The sequence below is a fragment of the Ammospiza nelsoni genome, chromosome 1 (genome assembly GCF_027579445.1).
Source record: "Ammospiza nelsoni isolate bAmmNel1 chromosome 1, bAmmNel1.pri, whole genome shotgun sequence".
In the NCBI taxonomy this organism is placed as follows: domain Eukaryota; kingdom Metazoa; phylum Chordata; class Aves; order Passeriformes; family Passerellidae; genus Ammospiza; species Ammospiza nelsoni.
Genome location: NC_080633.1, coordinates 34346160 through 34362551, shown reverse-complemented (window position 1 = coordinate 34362551; position 16392 = coordinate 34346160). Strand labels below are relative to the sequence as shown.

The window sequence follows — 16392 nt, the reverse complement described above, 5'->3', positions numbered from 1 at the left end:
TCCGGGCTCTCTAGGGCGGCTGTGACCGTAGGATTCATCGGGTTGGTGATTGTGGCCATCATTGTCATCACTCTCCCTGTCGCCTCAGTATGGCTGGAAAATTATGCCAAAAGCATCCAAATTCGGGACTTGCCTCGACCTGGCGGGGGTGACTGGAGGCGGCGGAGGCAAGAGCCAAGCGTCGGAGGCGAGCGCCGTCTCTCAAGTCAGAACCCCGCAGCATTTTCGCTCTGTCTGGCCCCTTGAAAACAAACCCGCTACCAGCCCATATATTTCCTGGTAATCGAAAATACTCACCAGACCCAGCCTACTACGGTTATTAAGCAAATTATGCCAGCAGACGGGAGTATCGTTTGCAAGCTAAGGCACGGGATATATACTTTTTTTTAAAGAGGCAACAGCCAGACGCGTTTGCAGCCTCGCGATTTGGCTCGCCCAGAGAGATTCTCCTAGGGTTATGTGTTACGGTCCAATCCCGGGAAGCCAACTGGAGAGGGAAGTCATGAAGCGCCCGGGCTGCTGCCTATGTGACTCTTCCCCTCGAAGCAAGGTTGCTGAGGAAGATCCTGATAAACAATGGCTCAGCACCGGCGACCGATTGTTCTCCATACTGTACACCCGATAGCCACCAAAAAAGAAGAAAGAAAAAAAAAAAAAAAAAGGGAAAAGAGGAAAAAAGAAAAAAAAAAGGGAAGAAAAAAAATCAAACAAGAACACAAAGCCAAACAAACAAACAAACAAAAATACAAAGGAGCCCATTGAGGCTGAGTCGGGAAGGAGAAACTAGTTTTGGAGGAAGTGCTATTCCTAGGAAAAAATCAAGACCCTCTGCTTCAGACTCCTGCCTGGGTGCAACTTCTTATGCGGGGGCCTGACGGTGTCAAAACTTTGAAGATTAATGGATTACTTTGTTAATGACTCAAGGCGTCAGATTGAGGTGCTTAAATGATTTGTGAGGTGCAAAGCGTTTTCCTGACAGTCCCAAACAATGAGAGAAGAGTGTGCGGGTGGATGCGAGGAAGGCAGCAGGCTGCAGGACAAGCAGCCACACACACACACACACACACACACACACACGCACACACACGCACACTCTCGCAGCCTCTCTCGCAAACATATCCACGCACACGCACCCTCCTCCCCACCCCCGATCATTTCAGATTAGGACGCCAAGGGGATAGATACTCGAGATATCATTTCCCCTTTTAAAAAAAAAAAGTGTAAATAAAGCCTTTCTGGCCCCCAATGAGGCGTTCCTTCCCGACTTTTTTGGATCAATCAAACAGACAGTGGCTTCTTTTGATTAAAGCCCAAATTGTCATTGGGCAGAGGCAATCATGTGACAGCCAATTCGGTCCAATTTCAACCTTGTCTCCATGAATTCAATAGTTTAATAGTAGCACGGTCCCCATACGGCTGTAATCAGTGAATTAGAAAAAAAAACACCCCACCAGCGATCTTCTATGCTATATTTTTTTCTCCTCTCTCTCCTTTTTCCTGGGCCTTCCCCTCCCCCCGAGGCCCCTGAATCCGAGGGAACTTTTTCTCCGCGGGGGCTGCCAGTTGAAGGCCATGAATTTCGCATTTGAGCGAGAGATCGGTTTTATCAATAGCCAGCCATCGCTTGCTGAGTGCCTGACATCTTTTCCCCCTGTCGGTGATACATTTCAAAGTTCATCAATCAAGAACTCGACGCTTTCACACTCGACACTGATTCCTCCTCCTTTCGAGCAGACCATCCCCAGCCTGAACCCCGGCAGCCACCCTCGCCACAGCGGCGGCGGTCGCCCCAAGGCGAGCCCCCGCGGCCGCAGCGGCAGCCCGGGCCCCGCCGGCGCCCCGCCGCCCCCGGAGTACCCCTGGATGAAAGAAAAAAAGGCGTCCAAGCGATCCGCGCTGCCGCCCGCCTCGGCCTCCGCCTCAGCCGCTGGACCTGCCTGCCTCAGCCACAAAGGTCAGTCCAAAGACGAGCCGCCAGCCCCGCCGGGCCGCTATTTTGGCTCCCCGCATCCCCCCGGCTTGGATGGGGGACGAGGCGGAGGGCGGGCGGGCGGGAAGGACGGAGCTGGCGGGGCTCGGTGGAAACCCAAACTTTCCCCAAACTTGCCTAATGCGGGATGATTTATTTGAGTTGGAGCTGACCTCTCTTGTCTCGCCGTCCTAGAGTTAGGATATTTGACAGTAATGAAGAGTGATAGATTGCTCCCGCTCAGCTAAGCAGCTGATGCATTAATTATAAATTGCGGTATGGCTAATATAAAGTTTGCTCTGGTGTGGGGAGGTTGGGGAGCTGGAGGCAGCGATTTGGCGGAGGTGGCCGAGGGGCACGCAGCACCGGGCGCTCAGCAGTGCAACACAATGGGTTTACTGCATCCAAAGGCGGCCATTTTGTTGCAGTTGCTGTTTTATGCTATATGGACATATAGATATAGACACATACATGCAGAGAGAGCACTCCCCCCCACCCCCCCGGGATGCGATGAGCTGGGGTGCTGAAATTCAATCCGTGCATTTATCTGTTTTGTATGTGTGCCCGTGTGCCTCTGCTTTCGCTGTTCGGGCGGGGATGCTTTGGGGTGCGTGTGGTGGTGGTGTTTTTCTTTTTTTTTTTTTTTTCTTTCTTTTTTAACAGACCCCCTTGAAATCCCCGATAGCGGTAGCGGTGGATCTAGGCGCCTGAGGACGGCTTACACCAACACCCAGCTTTTGGAGCTAGAGAAAGAATTTCATTTCAACAAGTATCTCTGTAGACCAAGGAGGGTTGAGATTGCAGCCTTGCTGGATCTGACTGAGAGACAAGTCAAAGTCTGGTTCCAGAACAGGAGGATGAAGCACAAGAGACAGACCCAGTGCAAGGAGAATCAAAACAGCGAGGGGAAATTTAAGAACCTAGAGGACCCCGAAAAAGCGGTGGACGAGGAAGAAGAGGAGGAGGAGGAGAAATCCCTCTTCGAGCAAGCCCTCAACAACGTCTCCGGCGCTCTCCTGGAGCGGGAAGGCTACGCTTTCCAGCAGAATGCCCTCTCCCAGCAGCAGGCGCAGAATGCGCACAATGGCGAATCCCAAACTTTCCCCGTTTCGCCTTTAACGAGCAATGAGAAAAATCTGAAACATTTTCAACATCAGTCACCCACTGTTCAAAACTGCCTCTCAACAATGGCCCAGAACTGCGCAGCTGGCCTGAACAATGACAGTCCTGAGGCCCTAGATGTCCCTTCTTTACAGGACTTTAACGTTTTCTCCACAGATTCCTGCCTACAGCTTTCAGATGCAGTTTCCCCCAGTTTGCCAGGATCTCTGGACAGTCCCGTAGATATCTCTGCTGACAGTTTTGACTTTTTTACAGACACACTCACCACAATTGACTTGCAGCATCTGAATTACTAAGAAATTAAAGAAGTCCTCTCCAAGGGTCCTGCTTTCTCCTCCTTTTTCTTCTTATTTTTTTTCCCCAGTGAATTAATTTTATGTTTCCCTTCCCTTTCCCTCCTCACTATTTTCTGTTTGTTACTTCCCTCTGGTATGCCATTTTGCCGTTTCCTATGAAGTTTTAGTTGTGTTCAATTTTAACCTAGCCACATTCTAGGTCCTTCTATGAAAGCAATATATGAGGTCTGTAAGAAAGTGATCATATAGGAATGTATCTTCACTTTCTTTTTATTTTTGTATTACATTAGGATGCGTTGTCATAAGTATTTTTGGTAGAATAAATTCTTGTTTGCTACAAGGAGCTTTCTCTTTTTTCTTTCCCTTTCTCCTCTCTTTCTCTCTGTTTTCAAGATGGATAACATGACGGGTATCTCTCCCCATCCCTTCCGCTATTAATTTACTAATAATCAAAATCCAACGTTCTGACAATGAGCTCTTCCCTTTTGGCAATTTAGGACACTCGTTAGAGAGGAAAAAATCGTTCATTTTCTTTATTATCAGGATTCTTATAAGGGAAGGAAAAACGAACTAAAGAAATTAAAACCGTTCACAGGTTTGATGGAGATTTGTTTCTTTTAATGTATAAATGTGGCATCTTATCTCTGTGAGGATACAAAGCTTGGAAATCCTGAGCTGTAACAAAAGCAGGAACGAGGACTTTCTCTGTTACAGGCAGAACATAACAGAGACTCAGTAGGATAAGCATCTCCTGCAGAAAGCAGCCTGTTACATGAACGAAAGGTGCTTTAAAAAATATTAAAATAATCCTGTTTTTCTAGAAAGTAGTGCTTAGCAGCCAGAAAGATATTTCAGAAAACGTATCTTAAAAATATCAGAGCTCACAAAGAATGTGGTTGGTTACTTCTCACGTGCTGGGTAATCCAAGAAATCAGCCCTAGAAGGAGAGAAAATAGAGAAGTTAGTGCCTGTGAAATCAAAAGGGTGGCAGAAACGCAGGGGGAAGAAAAAAATATTTAGGGAGGAACCGGCCTCTCCCCTCCATCCTTCTCGGGGGCGGTGCGGGGGCAGACCCGAAGATACTTTTCTGTGTAAGCCTCCTTGAGAGGTGAAAGACTGATAACGAAAAGGGGAAACTCTGGCTTTAAAGTTACAATTTCCTCCGGCTCCCCGCTCTTCTGCTGGAGGCGGCATAGACGGCCTTTCAGAAACCTCCACCAAACTGCCTGCCAGCCGGCGTGGCCGAACCCCAAAGCGCAGGGTGAGCCCCCCTTAGTCCTTCGGGCTAAAAGGGAGCAACAGATGCCGGCGGGGCTCTGCTCCGGGGGCCGGGGGAGCCCGGGCGGGGACGGTCCCGGCTCCTGCGTGAGTGAGTGCGAGTGCAATGCAATGGTTGCATTGCACAGGCGAGAGGGGCTTGGGCGGGGGGCTCCGAGCGGGGCTCTGCTGTCCGTCCATGCGAGCAGCGCTGTCTCCCAGCCCTGAAACACGCTGCGGAGCTGGGATGCGTGGGTTATAGCTGGAAGGGCTGAACGCAATTCTTCCGAAAGTCATAAATCAAACTCTTTCTATGAATGAGAATGTCATCAAAGAGATCAATTGCAGGAACACATTCACAAATAAAAATCCTCTTACGTATTTGCCGAGGCTGGGGATCCCCGTCTAAAACCATTAAGTGAGAAGGCGTTTAGTCATAATTCACTTTTATTGCTCCTTTAAAACAACAGCTTGGCTGAGCTGCGGGCGCGGTGAAACCTCGGCCTCGGTTCTCCTCCTTCCCTCTGCTCCAGCCATGTCCCTGCGGAAAGCGAGCAGCCTCCCCGGCATTTTCACTCCTCTGCCACTGGGTTAAATTGGACCGCAACATTCATGTAAGGGTTGGGGTTTCTTTTGTGCCCAGATTTCCGGATGCTGACTACGCTTAAAGAAAACCAAAGCAAAACGAACTCAAAAAACCCCCAAAAATAAAACAAAACCCCAAAAACCTCCTAAACAAAACCCAGAAACATCAAACAAAAAGAAAATAAAAACAAAAAGAAAAAGGAAACCTTCTACAAGGTTTAAACTTCTCACAAACTCAATTTAAATAAATGGGGGAATTCAGCAAGCAGGAGCCGCCTCCGAGGCTCCGGGTGAACTCTGGGGCCACAGCGGGGGCACACTCCCACGGAAAAGCCTGAAGAGCCGGGATCGCCCCCTCAGCCCCAGTTCCGTGGCAGGAAACGCGGAGCGGAGCCGCGGAGGGGCCGGGATGGCCTGAGGGCAGGGGGAAGGGGCAGGAGCTCCCCCTCGCCCGGCCGCGCAGGAGGGAGGGTGTGGTGTGTGTTCCTCCTCTGCTCCGACCCTTCTCATGGGGTTGCCCCCATGCTTAGTGCGGGCAGCAAAACCCGAGAGCCCCGCCAGAGAGACAATGCAACAAGAGACAATGGCACCAAAAAGGCAGAGAAAAAAGGAATTCACGATGCTGGAGACTGTAAGAAAAGTGATTCATCGGAATTTACGGGTAAAAGGGAGCTACTTGTAGTAATTTTTTTTTTTCTTGGCTGAAGGAAAAAGCACTGAGAAGATGTCAGCCCTTTTATTAGTAAGCAGACTTAATAGCTGTCTCTTTTCTCTGCTTTATGCGGTATTTATCACAACTGGTTTACAAGAATGAAATAAATGTGTTTACAGCTATAACCATAACCAAAATTGGCGCAGTATAATATCATAAACGCCTCTGGAGTGTTGTTGCTCTTGTCCTCCACTCCGCCCCCCTGCAGTTTGAGAAACGGAACCTTTCCAGAGGGCCCTTAACCATCCCTGCCTCTGTAGTAAATCAGAGCAAATAGACGCACTGAGGGCAGCGGGATGACGCGGTGGAGAGAGGCGCCCCTCGGTTTGGGCTGGCAGCGGGGCGGCCGTGCGGATGCCGCGGGATGAGGGTGACCCAGCAGCGGTGGGAACGAGAGCTCTGCACCCAGTGTTGTTGTGTTGTAGCTCGTGTGGGAGGGAGGAGCCTGAGGGTGTGTGTGTGGGTGTGTGCGTGTGTATTCGTGAGCGGGGAGTGGTGGCGGGCTGGAAAAGCCTTTTGGATTTCAAAACAAGCAAGGACCGAGCGTGAGAACAGAGGGACGTAAGAGTCGGCACCTGCAGAAATAGAGGGGGTAGCCCCTCCTGGGACTCGTGTCAGGGAACATGATTTCCATCCATCTTTCTCCGAGGCTGACGCTTCGCAGAACTTCTTTTGAAGACTTTTGGTGCCGTCTTTTCTGCCTGCAGACGGCTGGGCGCGCTGGGGCAGACGGATGCCCGGCCTTTACCTCCCCTTTCCCTTTCCGCATACGTAAACCGCATGTGAGGTCGTAACCCACATCTCACCGCCATCCCTCCTTCTCTGGCCACGGGCCCATTTTTTGACCCCCGTCCCCACCGTGTTGGGGAAGGGTGGGTTGGAGTCGATGCTCAGCGCGGGTCCCGGGGGTCTGGGGCTGCCTCTGGCCATCTGCCACCTCTCCCTACCGCCGAGCCGGGTGATGGAGCGCAGGGACAAAGGGGCCGGGATGGCGGGCCCTGCGCCTCCCTCCGCTCCTCTGCCCCTGTCCCGGGTCGCCTCCTCGGCCTGCGACCCGTTACACCCCGGACAGCCGGGCCCCCACCCTGTCCCAGGGCGGACGGGCGGCAGCGGCGCTGCGGGAGCACAGCAGATGGGCTGCGGAGCCCTCGGGCCGCCGTCCAATCATTCGTCCTCCTGCCCCCGGCTCCTCCTTCCCTACCCCAACCCTAGGCTGGCGAGGGTGAGCCCGGCGGAGGTGCGGGGGGAGCAGGGATGAAGGCCAGAGGGTGGCCGGTGAGCCTGGGAGAGCACAATGGCCGTCAGTCCCAAAAGCGCCTCATTTCCATGCTAATGTCCGCGGCCGCCTGGTGATGCGGCTGGACAAGCCCCTTTAACTCTTGGCGTGGCGTCGCGTCGGGGCTGCGGCGGGGCTGGACCAGCGAGACCCCTCGGCACCGGCACTGTCACCGTCTCCACCTCCACCCGCATCCCATCCACATCCGTATCCTCGGTCCCATGCCTATTCTCTACCTTATCCTTACCTTCATTCCTGTCCTTATCTCAATTCCCATCCCCGTAGAAGTCCCCAAACGCATCCACGGTCTCATTCTTCCCATTCTCCCCATTCCCATTCCCGTTCCAAGGGCTGATGCTCTCAGCACTGTCTCTGCCTCTCTCCGCCCCATCCCTCGCTCCGTGCCGTGGATCCAGTCGCGTCCCCCTGCCTCCCCCACCCCCGCCGCTGGCCTGGCCGGGGTTTGGCGGGCAGCAGAGGTGCCCGGTGCAAGCTTGGCAGCGCCGACAGCAGGGTGATGCTGGGGCACCCTGGCAGCAGCACTCACCCTGCAGGGACGGCCGGTGGCTCCGCGGGCCGGGCGCAGCCTCCAGGTCTCTCCTGCCTTCCTCTCTCAGCTGGCGGACGAGACCCAGGGGGCTGTCGCGGCGGGGGTGTGTGTGTACGGCCGGGCCCGGCCCGCCCCCACCCCCCGGGGGCGCCGCCACCGCCTCCCTGCCTGCCCCGCGGTGCCGGCGGCCGGAGCGCTCGGCGTTTAAATGCCCCGGACGCGGCGCTGTCTCAGCGGCAGGAGCCGGGGAAGCCCCGCGGGCGCCGCAGCCATTGGCTGCCGCCCCCCACGTGCCTGCCCGCCGCCGGCGCCTTCGTGTCATTTTCCTGCCGGCCCCATGGAGGAAGTGGGAAAGTTGGCGCGGCCCCGCCGGACGCTGAAGACCCGGTGGCGGCGTGACAGAGGGACGCGGCGAGGATGAGCTCCTTCCTCGAGTACCCCGTCCTCGGCGGCGAGGCGGGGGGCTGCGCCGCCCGCGCCTACCACCCCGAGCACGGGATTACAACTTTCCAGCCCTGCGCCGTCAGCGCCGGCAGCTGCAGCGGAGAGGACCGCTTCCTGGCGGGCCGCGGGGTGCCCATCAGCCCCCACCGCCACCACCACCACAGCCCGGCCCAGCCCGCCGCCTACCAGCACCACGGCGGGCTGGGGGTGTCCTACGCGCACCCCGGCTGCGGCCCGACCTACAGCGCGCAGGGCTTCGGAGCGGCGTACGGCCCCTACCCCCTGGGGCAGGACGCGGAGCTGGGCGGCGGCTTCCCTCCCTGCGCCCCCGCCGTGTACTCGGGGAGCATCTCCTCCACCTCCGCCGCCGCGCAGCACCCGCTCCCGCACCAGGGCTACGCGGGGGCCTCCGCTCAGTACGTGCCTCCCCCTTACGGGCAGGAGCAGCAGAGCCTGCCCTTGGGCACCTACAACCATGCCCTGTCTCCCCTCCACGCTGGCCACCGGGAAAACGCCCGCTCCCCCTCCACCGAGACCTCGCCGCCGGCGCAGACCTTCGACTGGATGAAAGTGAAGAGAAACCCACCCAAAACAGGTCAGTGGCCGGCGGGAGGGCCGGGGCGGGGGCCGCTCCTCTCTCTCTCCGCCGAGGGTGCGGGGAAAGAGGCGCGGGATCCCGCGGGGCTCTGGGCAGGTGGGTCGGCCCGCACCTCTGGGAGCAGTCGCGGCTGCCTGCCCGCGGAGCTGAAAGCCAGCGCCGCTTATTCCTCACTTATTCCTGACTCCCCCTTCTCCTCCTCTCCCGTGGTCATATTTCTGGTAATTCATAAACCACTTATCAAGTTTGCTCTGACACTAGAGGCTGACTCCGGTTTAGCACCTCGCACTCCATCACTCACCCTGCCGGGCTTTCCCTCTTATCCTAAGAAGTTCTCGCTCCCTATCGCTTAGCCGGTGTGGACATATTGATTACATCGCCTATAAATCATTTGCGCTCACTTACTTACCGCTGCATGTCCCCTCGCAGGCAAGGCTGGCGAGTACGGCTTCGTGGGGCAGCCCAACACCGTCAGAACTAACTTCACCACCAAGCAGCTCACCGAGCTGGAGAAGGAGTTTCATTTCAACAAATACCTGACCAGGGCCAGGCGGGTGGAGATCGCCGCCTCCCTCCAGCTCAACGAGACGCAGGTGAAGATCTGGTTCCAGAACCGGCGGATGAAGCAAAAGAAACGGGAGAAAGAAGGGCTGCTGCCCATCTCCCCCGCCACCCCCACGGGCTGCGAGGAGAAGGCGGAGGACTCGTCGGAGAAGTCCTGCTCCTCGCCCTGCAGCGCCTCGCCCGCCTCCTCCGCCTCGGACACGCTCGCTGCCTCCAACTGAGACCGGCCGGCCCCGACGGCCGGCGCGGCACACGCGTCCCTCCGCCGCCGCTCTGCCGGTCGCTCGCTATCCCCGAGAGGTCCCGGCGAGCAGCCGCTCCCTCCCCCGCTACCTGCGCCGCCGTCCGGCCCGGGGGTGCCGGCTCCGCCGGGTCCCGGCGCCTCGGTGCCAGGGGAATTTGCTTCCCGGCCCTCCTTCCTTTTCTGACGGTGGAGCTGCGTTGGCATACGCGTAAGGGTCTCCCTCCTCCACTTCGAGGACGCTCCGCCGAGTTTCCCTGAGTGAAAGACAGGTTATTTAGGGTACATAACCTCACAAAGAGATGCACTATTGCAAGTGTTTACACGACTTATAGGACTTTCATCCCCTTAATTTAATGTATTCTTTGTTCGTGTCAATGAGTTTGTTGCTTGTAAATACTTTGTCCGAGAGATTTATCTTTTTACAGATTTTTCTAGAATGATGTTTCGATTATCAGGTTAAGCAGGGTGAGAGCATTCGCCAAACTGGATCCATTTTTATATTGGTAAAGTAGACGACCGTATCAAGTAAACGTCTTAAGCTCAAGCAGATACCTCAAAAAAGTAGCGCTATTTCTTTAAATGTGACAAACAAGGCTTCAATTGCACTAGGTTTTTTAAACCTTGCCCGGTGTGCTTGCTCCCTCTCCTTTTCCCCCTGCCCCGAAAGCTGTGCTGGATTACGTGCAGCTGAAGGGTACAACCATCCAAAAGACCTCGCCCCTTCCTATTTTCATATTAACCTTCCTTTAGACTCGATGTCTTTTCAAACTACTCGTGAATGTGACAAATGGCCAAATGAATGTATAATTTCTGTGGTTGGTGTCCAGACCTTTGCATGATGCACCGTGCTTTGCTGTACTGCGGGTACACTGAGTTCTATCAGTTGTCGTGTGTGAGCAAAATGTCCTCCTGATTTTTCTGTACAATCATGAAAGGCTCTGTGATTCCACCGGAGGTGGAATCCAGGGCAGGATTTACGGGTCCTTATAATGTCTGTAATAAATATATTCCACTTTCAGGTAGCTCTCGTCTGCCTACCTCTGCGTGACGTCAACGCTGAGTCATAGGATGGGCTCAGCACTTTCCTTTCCCTTATTTTCTTCTACTGGGGTCTTTCCAATGGGGAAAGGGAGTAGGAGTCTCACAACCCCTCCTATGTTGTTTTGTCAGAGTCAGAGCTCTGGCTGCTCAATCTGACTTCCTACACAAAACTTCTTCCTCTCCTAGGCTCAAATAATATTATTTTTAGACAATATAAGGCCCTTCTCTCCATTCTCTGTAACTGGGAGGAATTTATGATCCCAATTTAATTCTGCAGCACAAACAGGAGAACTTCCTGGGTCAAGTGCTAACCTTTTCACCTCGGGATGGATGCTGACACTTAAATAAATAGAGCACCCTTCAAAAGCAGAAACTCTCTTCAGCCAGTCTTTCCTCACACTGCAGGCCCCTCTCCAAGGACCGCGCATTTAATTAGCCTGGGCACTAAGCTTGTCCTGCTTCCCTCTCCCACCCCAAGCTGCTTGATGGGGTGCCAAAGTGGGAGATGGCTCCCAGGTTGTTTTTGGTGCTAACCCCAGCCCATTCCACCGCCCCTTCTCCTCTTGCTTCGTGCCCGACCCCCCGGCCCCCCAGTGTACAACAGAAAGCTCTTGCAGGTAAATATAATAACTGTTCCAAGAGATGTCAAGTGAACAGCAGGTGGGGAAGGGAGAGGAGCCTCTGTGGGGAGAACCTGGGTGGCAGGACACAGCAGAGGCATGCTCAGCTGCACGGGGGAATGTCTCAAGTCACCGATGCCTCTTGAATTACAAGGCAAACACGCCTAACATCTCCTTCACCCGGCCCAGCTGCGGGAAGCGCTACCGGGCTTCTCCTGGGGCTGCTCTGCCCACGCAGGCTTCGCTTTGCGGGGTCCGCAGAGAGCCAAGGAAATTTTCTTCACTTCGGTGTCAAAAGAGACAAGCCCTGATTTGCAAGGCGCGGCGGCCATATCAAGAGCCGAGCTTTCTGCAAGGGAGCGGGGCTGTCTCCAAAGGCTCCCGCCGATGCCTCTATTTCTTTCATTTCCCCGCCTGCCATATACTTTACCTTTTGTTTATTAGTGTAAAGCCACAAAGCAAAACAGATGGCCTTCTTCCAGAGTCTTGGATGTGTTAAAGTGGCATTAACATGCCAATGAGGGCATTTCAATATCGAAATCTGGATCTAAACATTGCTGGAATCCGGATCTACAACTCGATTCCACCGGTGTTGACTTAATGTGTTAGAAAGAGTGGCCATAAATTACACCCTAAATACGAGAGACAAGACGCTTGTCAGTGCGTCAATCTGAGATTTGTGATTTGCGGGCAAAGAATCCCATCTCCTTCCAAGCCTAAACCATATATATATATAAAAATAAAAATAAAAATAAAAATAAAAATAAAAATAAAAATAAATATATATATATAAAAAATATATATATATATATATCACTCCCCTGCCCACTCCGCAGTCATAATATATTTCAAGTAAAGACTCTTCAAACTTCAAACCTCCCGATCCGGTCTCATTTTGTTAGCGTTAATACTATTTCGATATAATCAACCTTCGGGTTCAGGGGTGCGGTGAAGAAAAATTAAAATCTCTAGTTTATAGTTTCTACCACAAAAATATCGCTAACCACCCCCCTCCCCCCCGACAAAGCGCTTTAAACGAAGGCATTAATTTATCCTTCAGGTTGTAAGGATTTTTTTTGACACATTTTAAAATTAAAAAAAAAAAATTCTCTCTAGAATCTCAGGGTGAAAAATGAAGAAAAAACCCGCATCTCATCAAAATCCGTCAACACAAATCGCATTCAAATGTCAAACGGAGTTTAGTATCTTCCTATCATACTTAAGGCCATTTCTGCTGTTCACCTTTAAAGTTTACTTTTGGAGGCTATTGAGATGCTTTGGTGTTTTCCTCTGGGGCAATCAGATTGAAACCGATCAATATTTACTCAGTCTGAAAGGGCTGTTGAAAAGGCAGCTAACAACAAACTGCTTAGCTGCTCTCCCCTCTTTAATCTCAGGTTCACCGAAAGTTCAAGCAGAAATGAATTCGGTGATGGGTCACTTTAGAATAAATCCCAGTAGTTAATCTCACAGCCTTGATAAAGGCAACAATTACAGAGTCATCCCTCTCCCTCTCTCTCTCTCTCTCTCTCTCTCTCTGTCTCCCCAGCAGCGGCAACTTTCCTCTCACTTTTGCCCAGAATATTTTTACTAAATGTTATCAGCTTTCCGTTGTTTTGCGGAGACAGCAAAAACTCGGCATCTTCCCCGCGCTGCATCCGACGCTCGGGCGGGTGTCCCCGGCGAGAGGTACCGGAGTGAGGGGAAAATAAAAGCATCTCGTAAAGCACCCGGCATTTTCAAGCGGGGGTCCGGGGACAAAGGGAGGGGTGCTTGGGGCTTTCTCCTCAGCAGTGATGAGGAAAGGCATGGCTGGAGAGGCACCTGGCAGCTGGAGGCGCTGGTGGAGCCGTGCTCCCCTCTCCATCCTGCACGGGAAAAGAGTAGAAATCTGGGCAAAACGCGATGGACATTGCCGTTAATTGCTGGGACTCTGCAAAGGCCAAAGTTCACATAATCACTGCGTAAATGCACGCTTAAAAGGGATTTATTAGTAACTCTCTAATGGCAGCTCACGTTTGGGCCATACACTCGAGCTGCTTTTTACCGGCAAACTGCTTTTCCGGAGCGATGCCGCCTCCCACCCAGGAGCTGCCCGGGGACCCTGGCACGGACGGCGATGAGCTCCCGGCCAGGCCCGGGGATGCTCCGAGCAAGGAGAGCGCGGGCGGCAGCGCCGCGCTGGGGACGGCCCCGGGGACACTGAGACTGCTCCCGTCCGCAGCACCACAGGGCCCTGCGCCCGGCGGGAACACCGGGATGACTCCTTGATTGAAGGGGGAAAGAGTAGTTCAGGAATGGCTTTTGCGTCAGCTTAGGAGCAAGATCTCTTGTGTGTTTTTCTTTAGAAATTAGCTCTGTGAGATCACAGTAAATTTGTAACCACAAGAAAGCATTACATAAACAATGAAATTAATAATATATGAATTAACAGATATGTAATGTATTTTGAGAATCTTCCTTCCTTCCTTCCTTCCTTCCTTCCTTCCTTCCTTCCTTCCTTCCTTCCTTCCTTCCTTCCTTCCTTCCTTCCTTCCTTCCTTCCTTCCTTCCTTCCTTCCTTCCTTCCTTCCTTCCTTCCTTCCTTCCTTCCTTCCTTCCTTCCTTCCTTCCTTCCTTCCTTCCTTCCTTCCTTCCTTCCTTCCTTCCTTCCTTCCTTCCTTCCTTCCTTCCTTCCTTCCTTCCTTCCTTCCTTCCTTCCTTCCTTCCTTCCTTCCTTCCTTCCTTCCTTCCTTCCTTCCTTCCTTCCTTCCTTCCTTCCTTCCTTCCTTTTTTCTTTTGCTCTGCCTTTTTCACTTTTTCTTTCTTCCTCTTTCCCTTTTGCCTTTCTCCTTTTCCAAGACAAACATTCCTCTTCTCCCTTAGGCACACTACTTGGCCAACTCTCACCGTTAACATTATTCTTTTATGGTTGATGTGTCATAAAATATTACAGGTCACAGTTTCTCCTGTTTCAAGCTTGGAAAGACTAATGAAATCAATGGGCACTCTAGGGAAAAAAAGTCTTCTCTTGTGCCTAGGCATTTGGGAGCAAACTGTGTTGATTTTGATCATGCAGGAGTCCTCTTTGCCATGTAACTTCGAAAGGATTACACATTTCACTAGTACGAGCAGGAATGGATCCAGAGAATGCTCCTGTGCTGCTTTTTATAGGGAAGTGACACAGTGTAAGCCTTTGTTCCACACGGAGAATGTTTCAGCTATTACTTTTACTGTTATTTTGGCCTTCCAATAGATTTTCCTTGAAAGTGTATATCTCAGAAAGTTAAATCAGAACTACTGGTTCTGATAAAAATGTGGTCAAATAATGACCAGCCAGGACTACAACAAAACCGGTAGCCAGTTGATGACTTTTCCGAGTGTCCATTTTATAAACACAAACTCAGCGTATTTCAAAACTTCTACCGATCAAAAAAGTAAAAATAGCAAAAAAGAAAAAAAAAAATCAAATACCCCAAATACAAGGGGAACAGCAGGAGGTACGAAGCTAATCTCAATCACAAACTCTCGTGCCTGTGCTCGCATCGGTCTCAGAGGTGGTGCAGCCAGCGGCAGGCGGAGGGATTAGGAATATACGGGGACTCATGGAGCGTTTTGCTCGCCAGGGTTGCAGACAGTGTCCGAGAGGTGAGAGCAGGGGACGAGCGCGCCCGGCCCCAGGGCCCGTCTCGATGCCCGCCCGGCGTCTCGGCGCTGCTGCGGTTCCTCTTTGGGAGGCAAATCTTCGTCAAGTACTTATGCAAGTCCTAATTCTATCCCATGCGGGGTTGTAACTTCACCGCCACGAAAGAGGAAAAAAAAAGAAAGAAAAGAAAAGTAAAAAAATAGCAATATGCCATCGACTATTATAAATTAAAGATTAAAAAAAGAACAAGGAAATATCTACTTAGACTGAACACTTCACTAACACATTTTGTAGGGATCGATTTCATTCACAGCTGTCTTTGTATTTGATCTTCATGAAATGACTAATACGAGTGAAATTCGTTGTGTGGATTGGAATAACAGCGGAGCGGGGCTGCGGCCGCTCCTCTCCTCTCCTCTCCTCTCCTCTCCTCTCCTCTCCTCTCCTCTCCTCTCCTCTCCTCTCCTCTCCTCTCCTCTCCTCTCCTCTCCTCTCCTCTCCTCTCCTCTCCTCTCCTCTCCTCTCCTCTCCTCTCCTCTCCTCTCCTCTCCTCTCCTCTCCTCTCCTCTCCTCTCCTCTCCTCTCCTCTCCTCTCCTCTCCTCTCCTCTCCTCTCCTCTCCTCTCCTCTCCTCTCGGCGCCGGGCGCGGGGGCGGCGGGGCACGGTACGCGGTACGCGGTACACGGTACACGGTACGCGGTACACGGTACGCGGTACGCGGTACGCGGTACGCGGTACGCGGTACGCGGTACACGGTACACGGTACACGGTACGCGGTACGCGGTACACGGTACACGGTACACGGTACGCGGTACGCGGTACACGGTACACGGTACACGGTACGCGGTACGCGGTACGCGGTACACGGTACGCGGTACGCGGTACGCGGTACACGGTACACGGTACACGGTACGCGGTACGCGGTACACGGTACACGGTACACGGTACGCGGTACGCGGTACACGGTACGCGGTACGCGGCGGCAGCGCTCCTCCGCTCCCGGCTCCGCGGGTCTCTCCACGGGTCCCGCCTGCTGAACGGCACCAGCCAGGCTCACCCCAGGGGTGCCCGGCGCCCACCGCATCTCTGCGGGCCGGCTGGCCGAGCCTGAGGTGGCACGGCAGCGCTGAGCCGGGGATATCGCTTCGGGTGTCCTTTGTCTATTAATACAGCCATCACCAAATCCCGGATAACCTCCCTTTCCCTCTGTCAACACCCCTCCGCTCCAGCCCGTGCTGGGGGAAGAGGGATGGGACCTGCCATCGGGGTCCTGTAGCAAGGGGTGCCTCTTTTAGGGGTAACTTGGTGACAGATGTTGACGTTTCTAGGGAGCTCGGTAAACAGAAAGTTGGACTGGACTTTTTCATAGCCCATGTGGTTTTCATCATTCCCCGTCAGGCTCAGACCAAAGGCAGAAGCTTCCCTCTTCACACTCCTCATCCCCTCTCATCTTCAGCAGTCACTCAGCCCCGGTGACAAGCAATAAAGA

The 16392-nt window shown here is 53.1% G+C and overlaps 2 protein-coding genes and 1 long non-coding RNA gene across 3 annotated transcripts; 2 read left to right on the top strand and 1 right to left on the bottom strand.

Moving 5' to 3' along the window:
* Positions 1–1572: 1572 nt before the first annotated feature.
* Positions 1573–3672, top strand: HOXA2 (homeobox A2). The gene is made up of 2 exons (XM_059469530.1): positions 1573–1954; positions 2633–3672. Exons 1-2 carry the CDS (start codon positions 1573–1575, stop codon positions 3385–3387), a joined length of 1137 nt encoding a protein of 378 aa, XP_059325513.1. The 3' UTR covers positions 3388–3672.
* A 324-nt stretch (positions 3673–3996) lies between these two features.
* On the bottom strand, positions 3997–7941 carry LOC132081809 (uncharacterized). The gene is made up of 3 exons (XR_009419734.1): positions 7765–7941; positions 5023–5302; positions 3997–4324 (listed from the first exon to the last, which is right to left on the bottom strand). It is a non-coding gene; the product is annotated as an uncharacterized LOC132081809 (long non-coding RNA).
* A 243-nt stretch (positions 7942–8184) lies between these two features.
* On the top strand, positions 8185–10590 carry HOXA1 (homeobox A1). The gene is made up of 2 exons (XM_059476325.1): positions 8185–8806; positions 9239–10590. Exons 1-2 carry the CDS (start codon positions 8185–8187, stop codon positions 9592–9594), a joined length of 978 nt encoding a protein of 325 aa, XP_059332308.1. The 3' UTR covers positions 9595–10590.
* The last annotated feature ends 5802 nt before the right edge of the window (positions 10591–16392 follow it).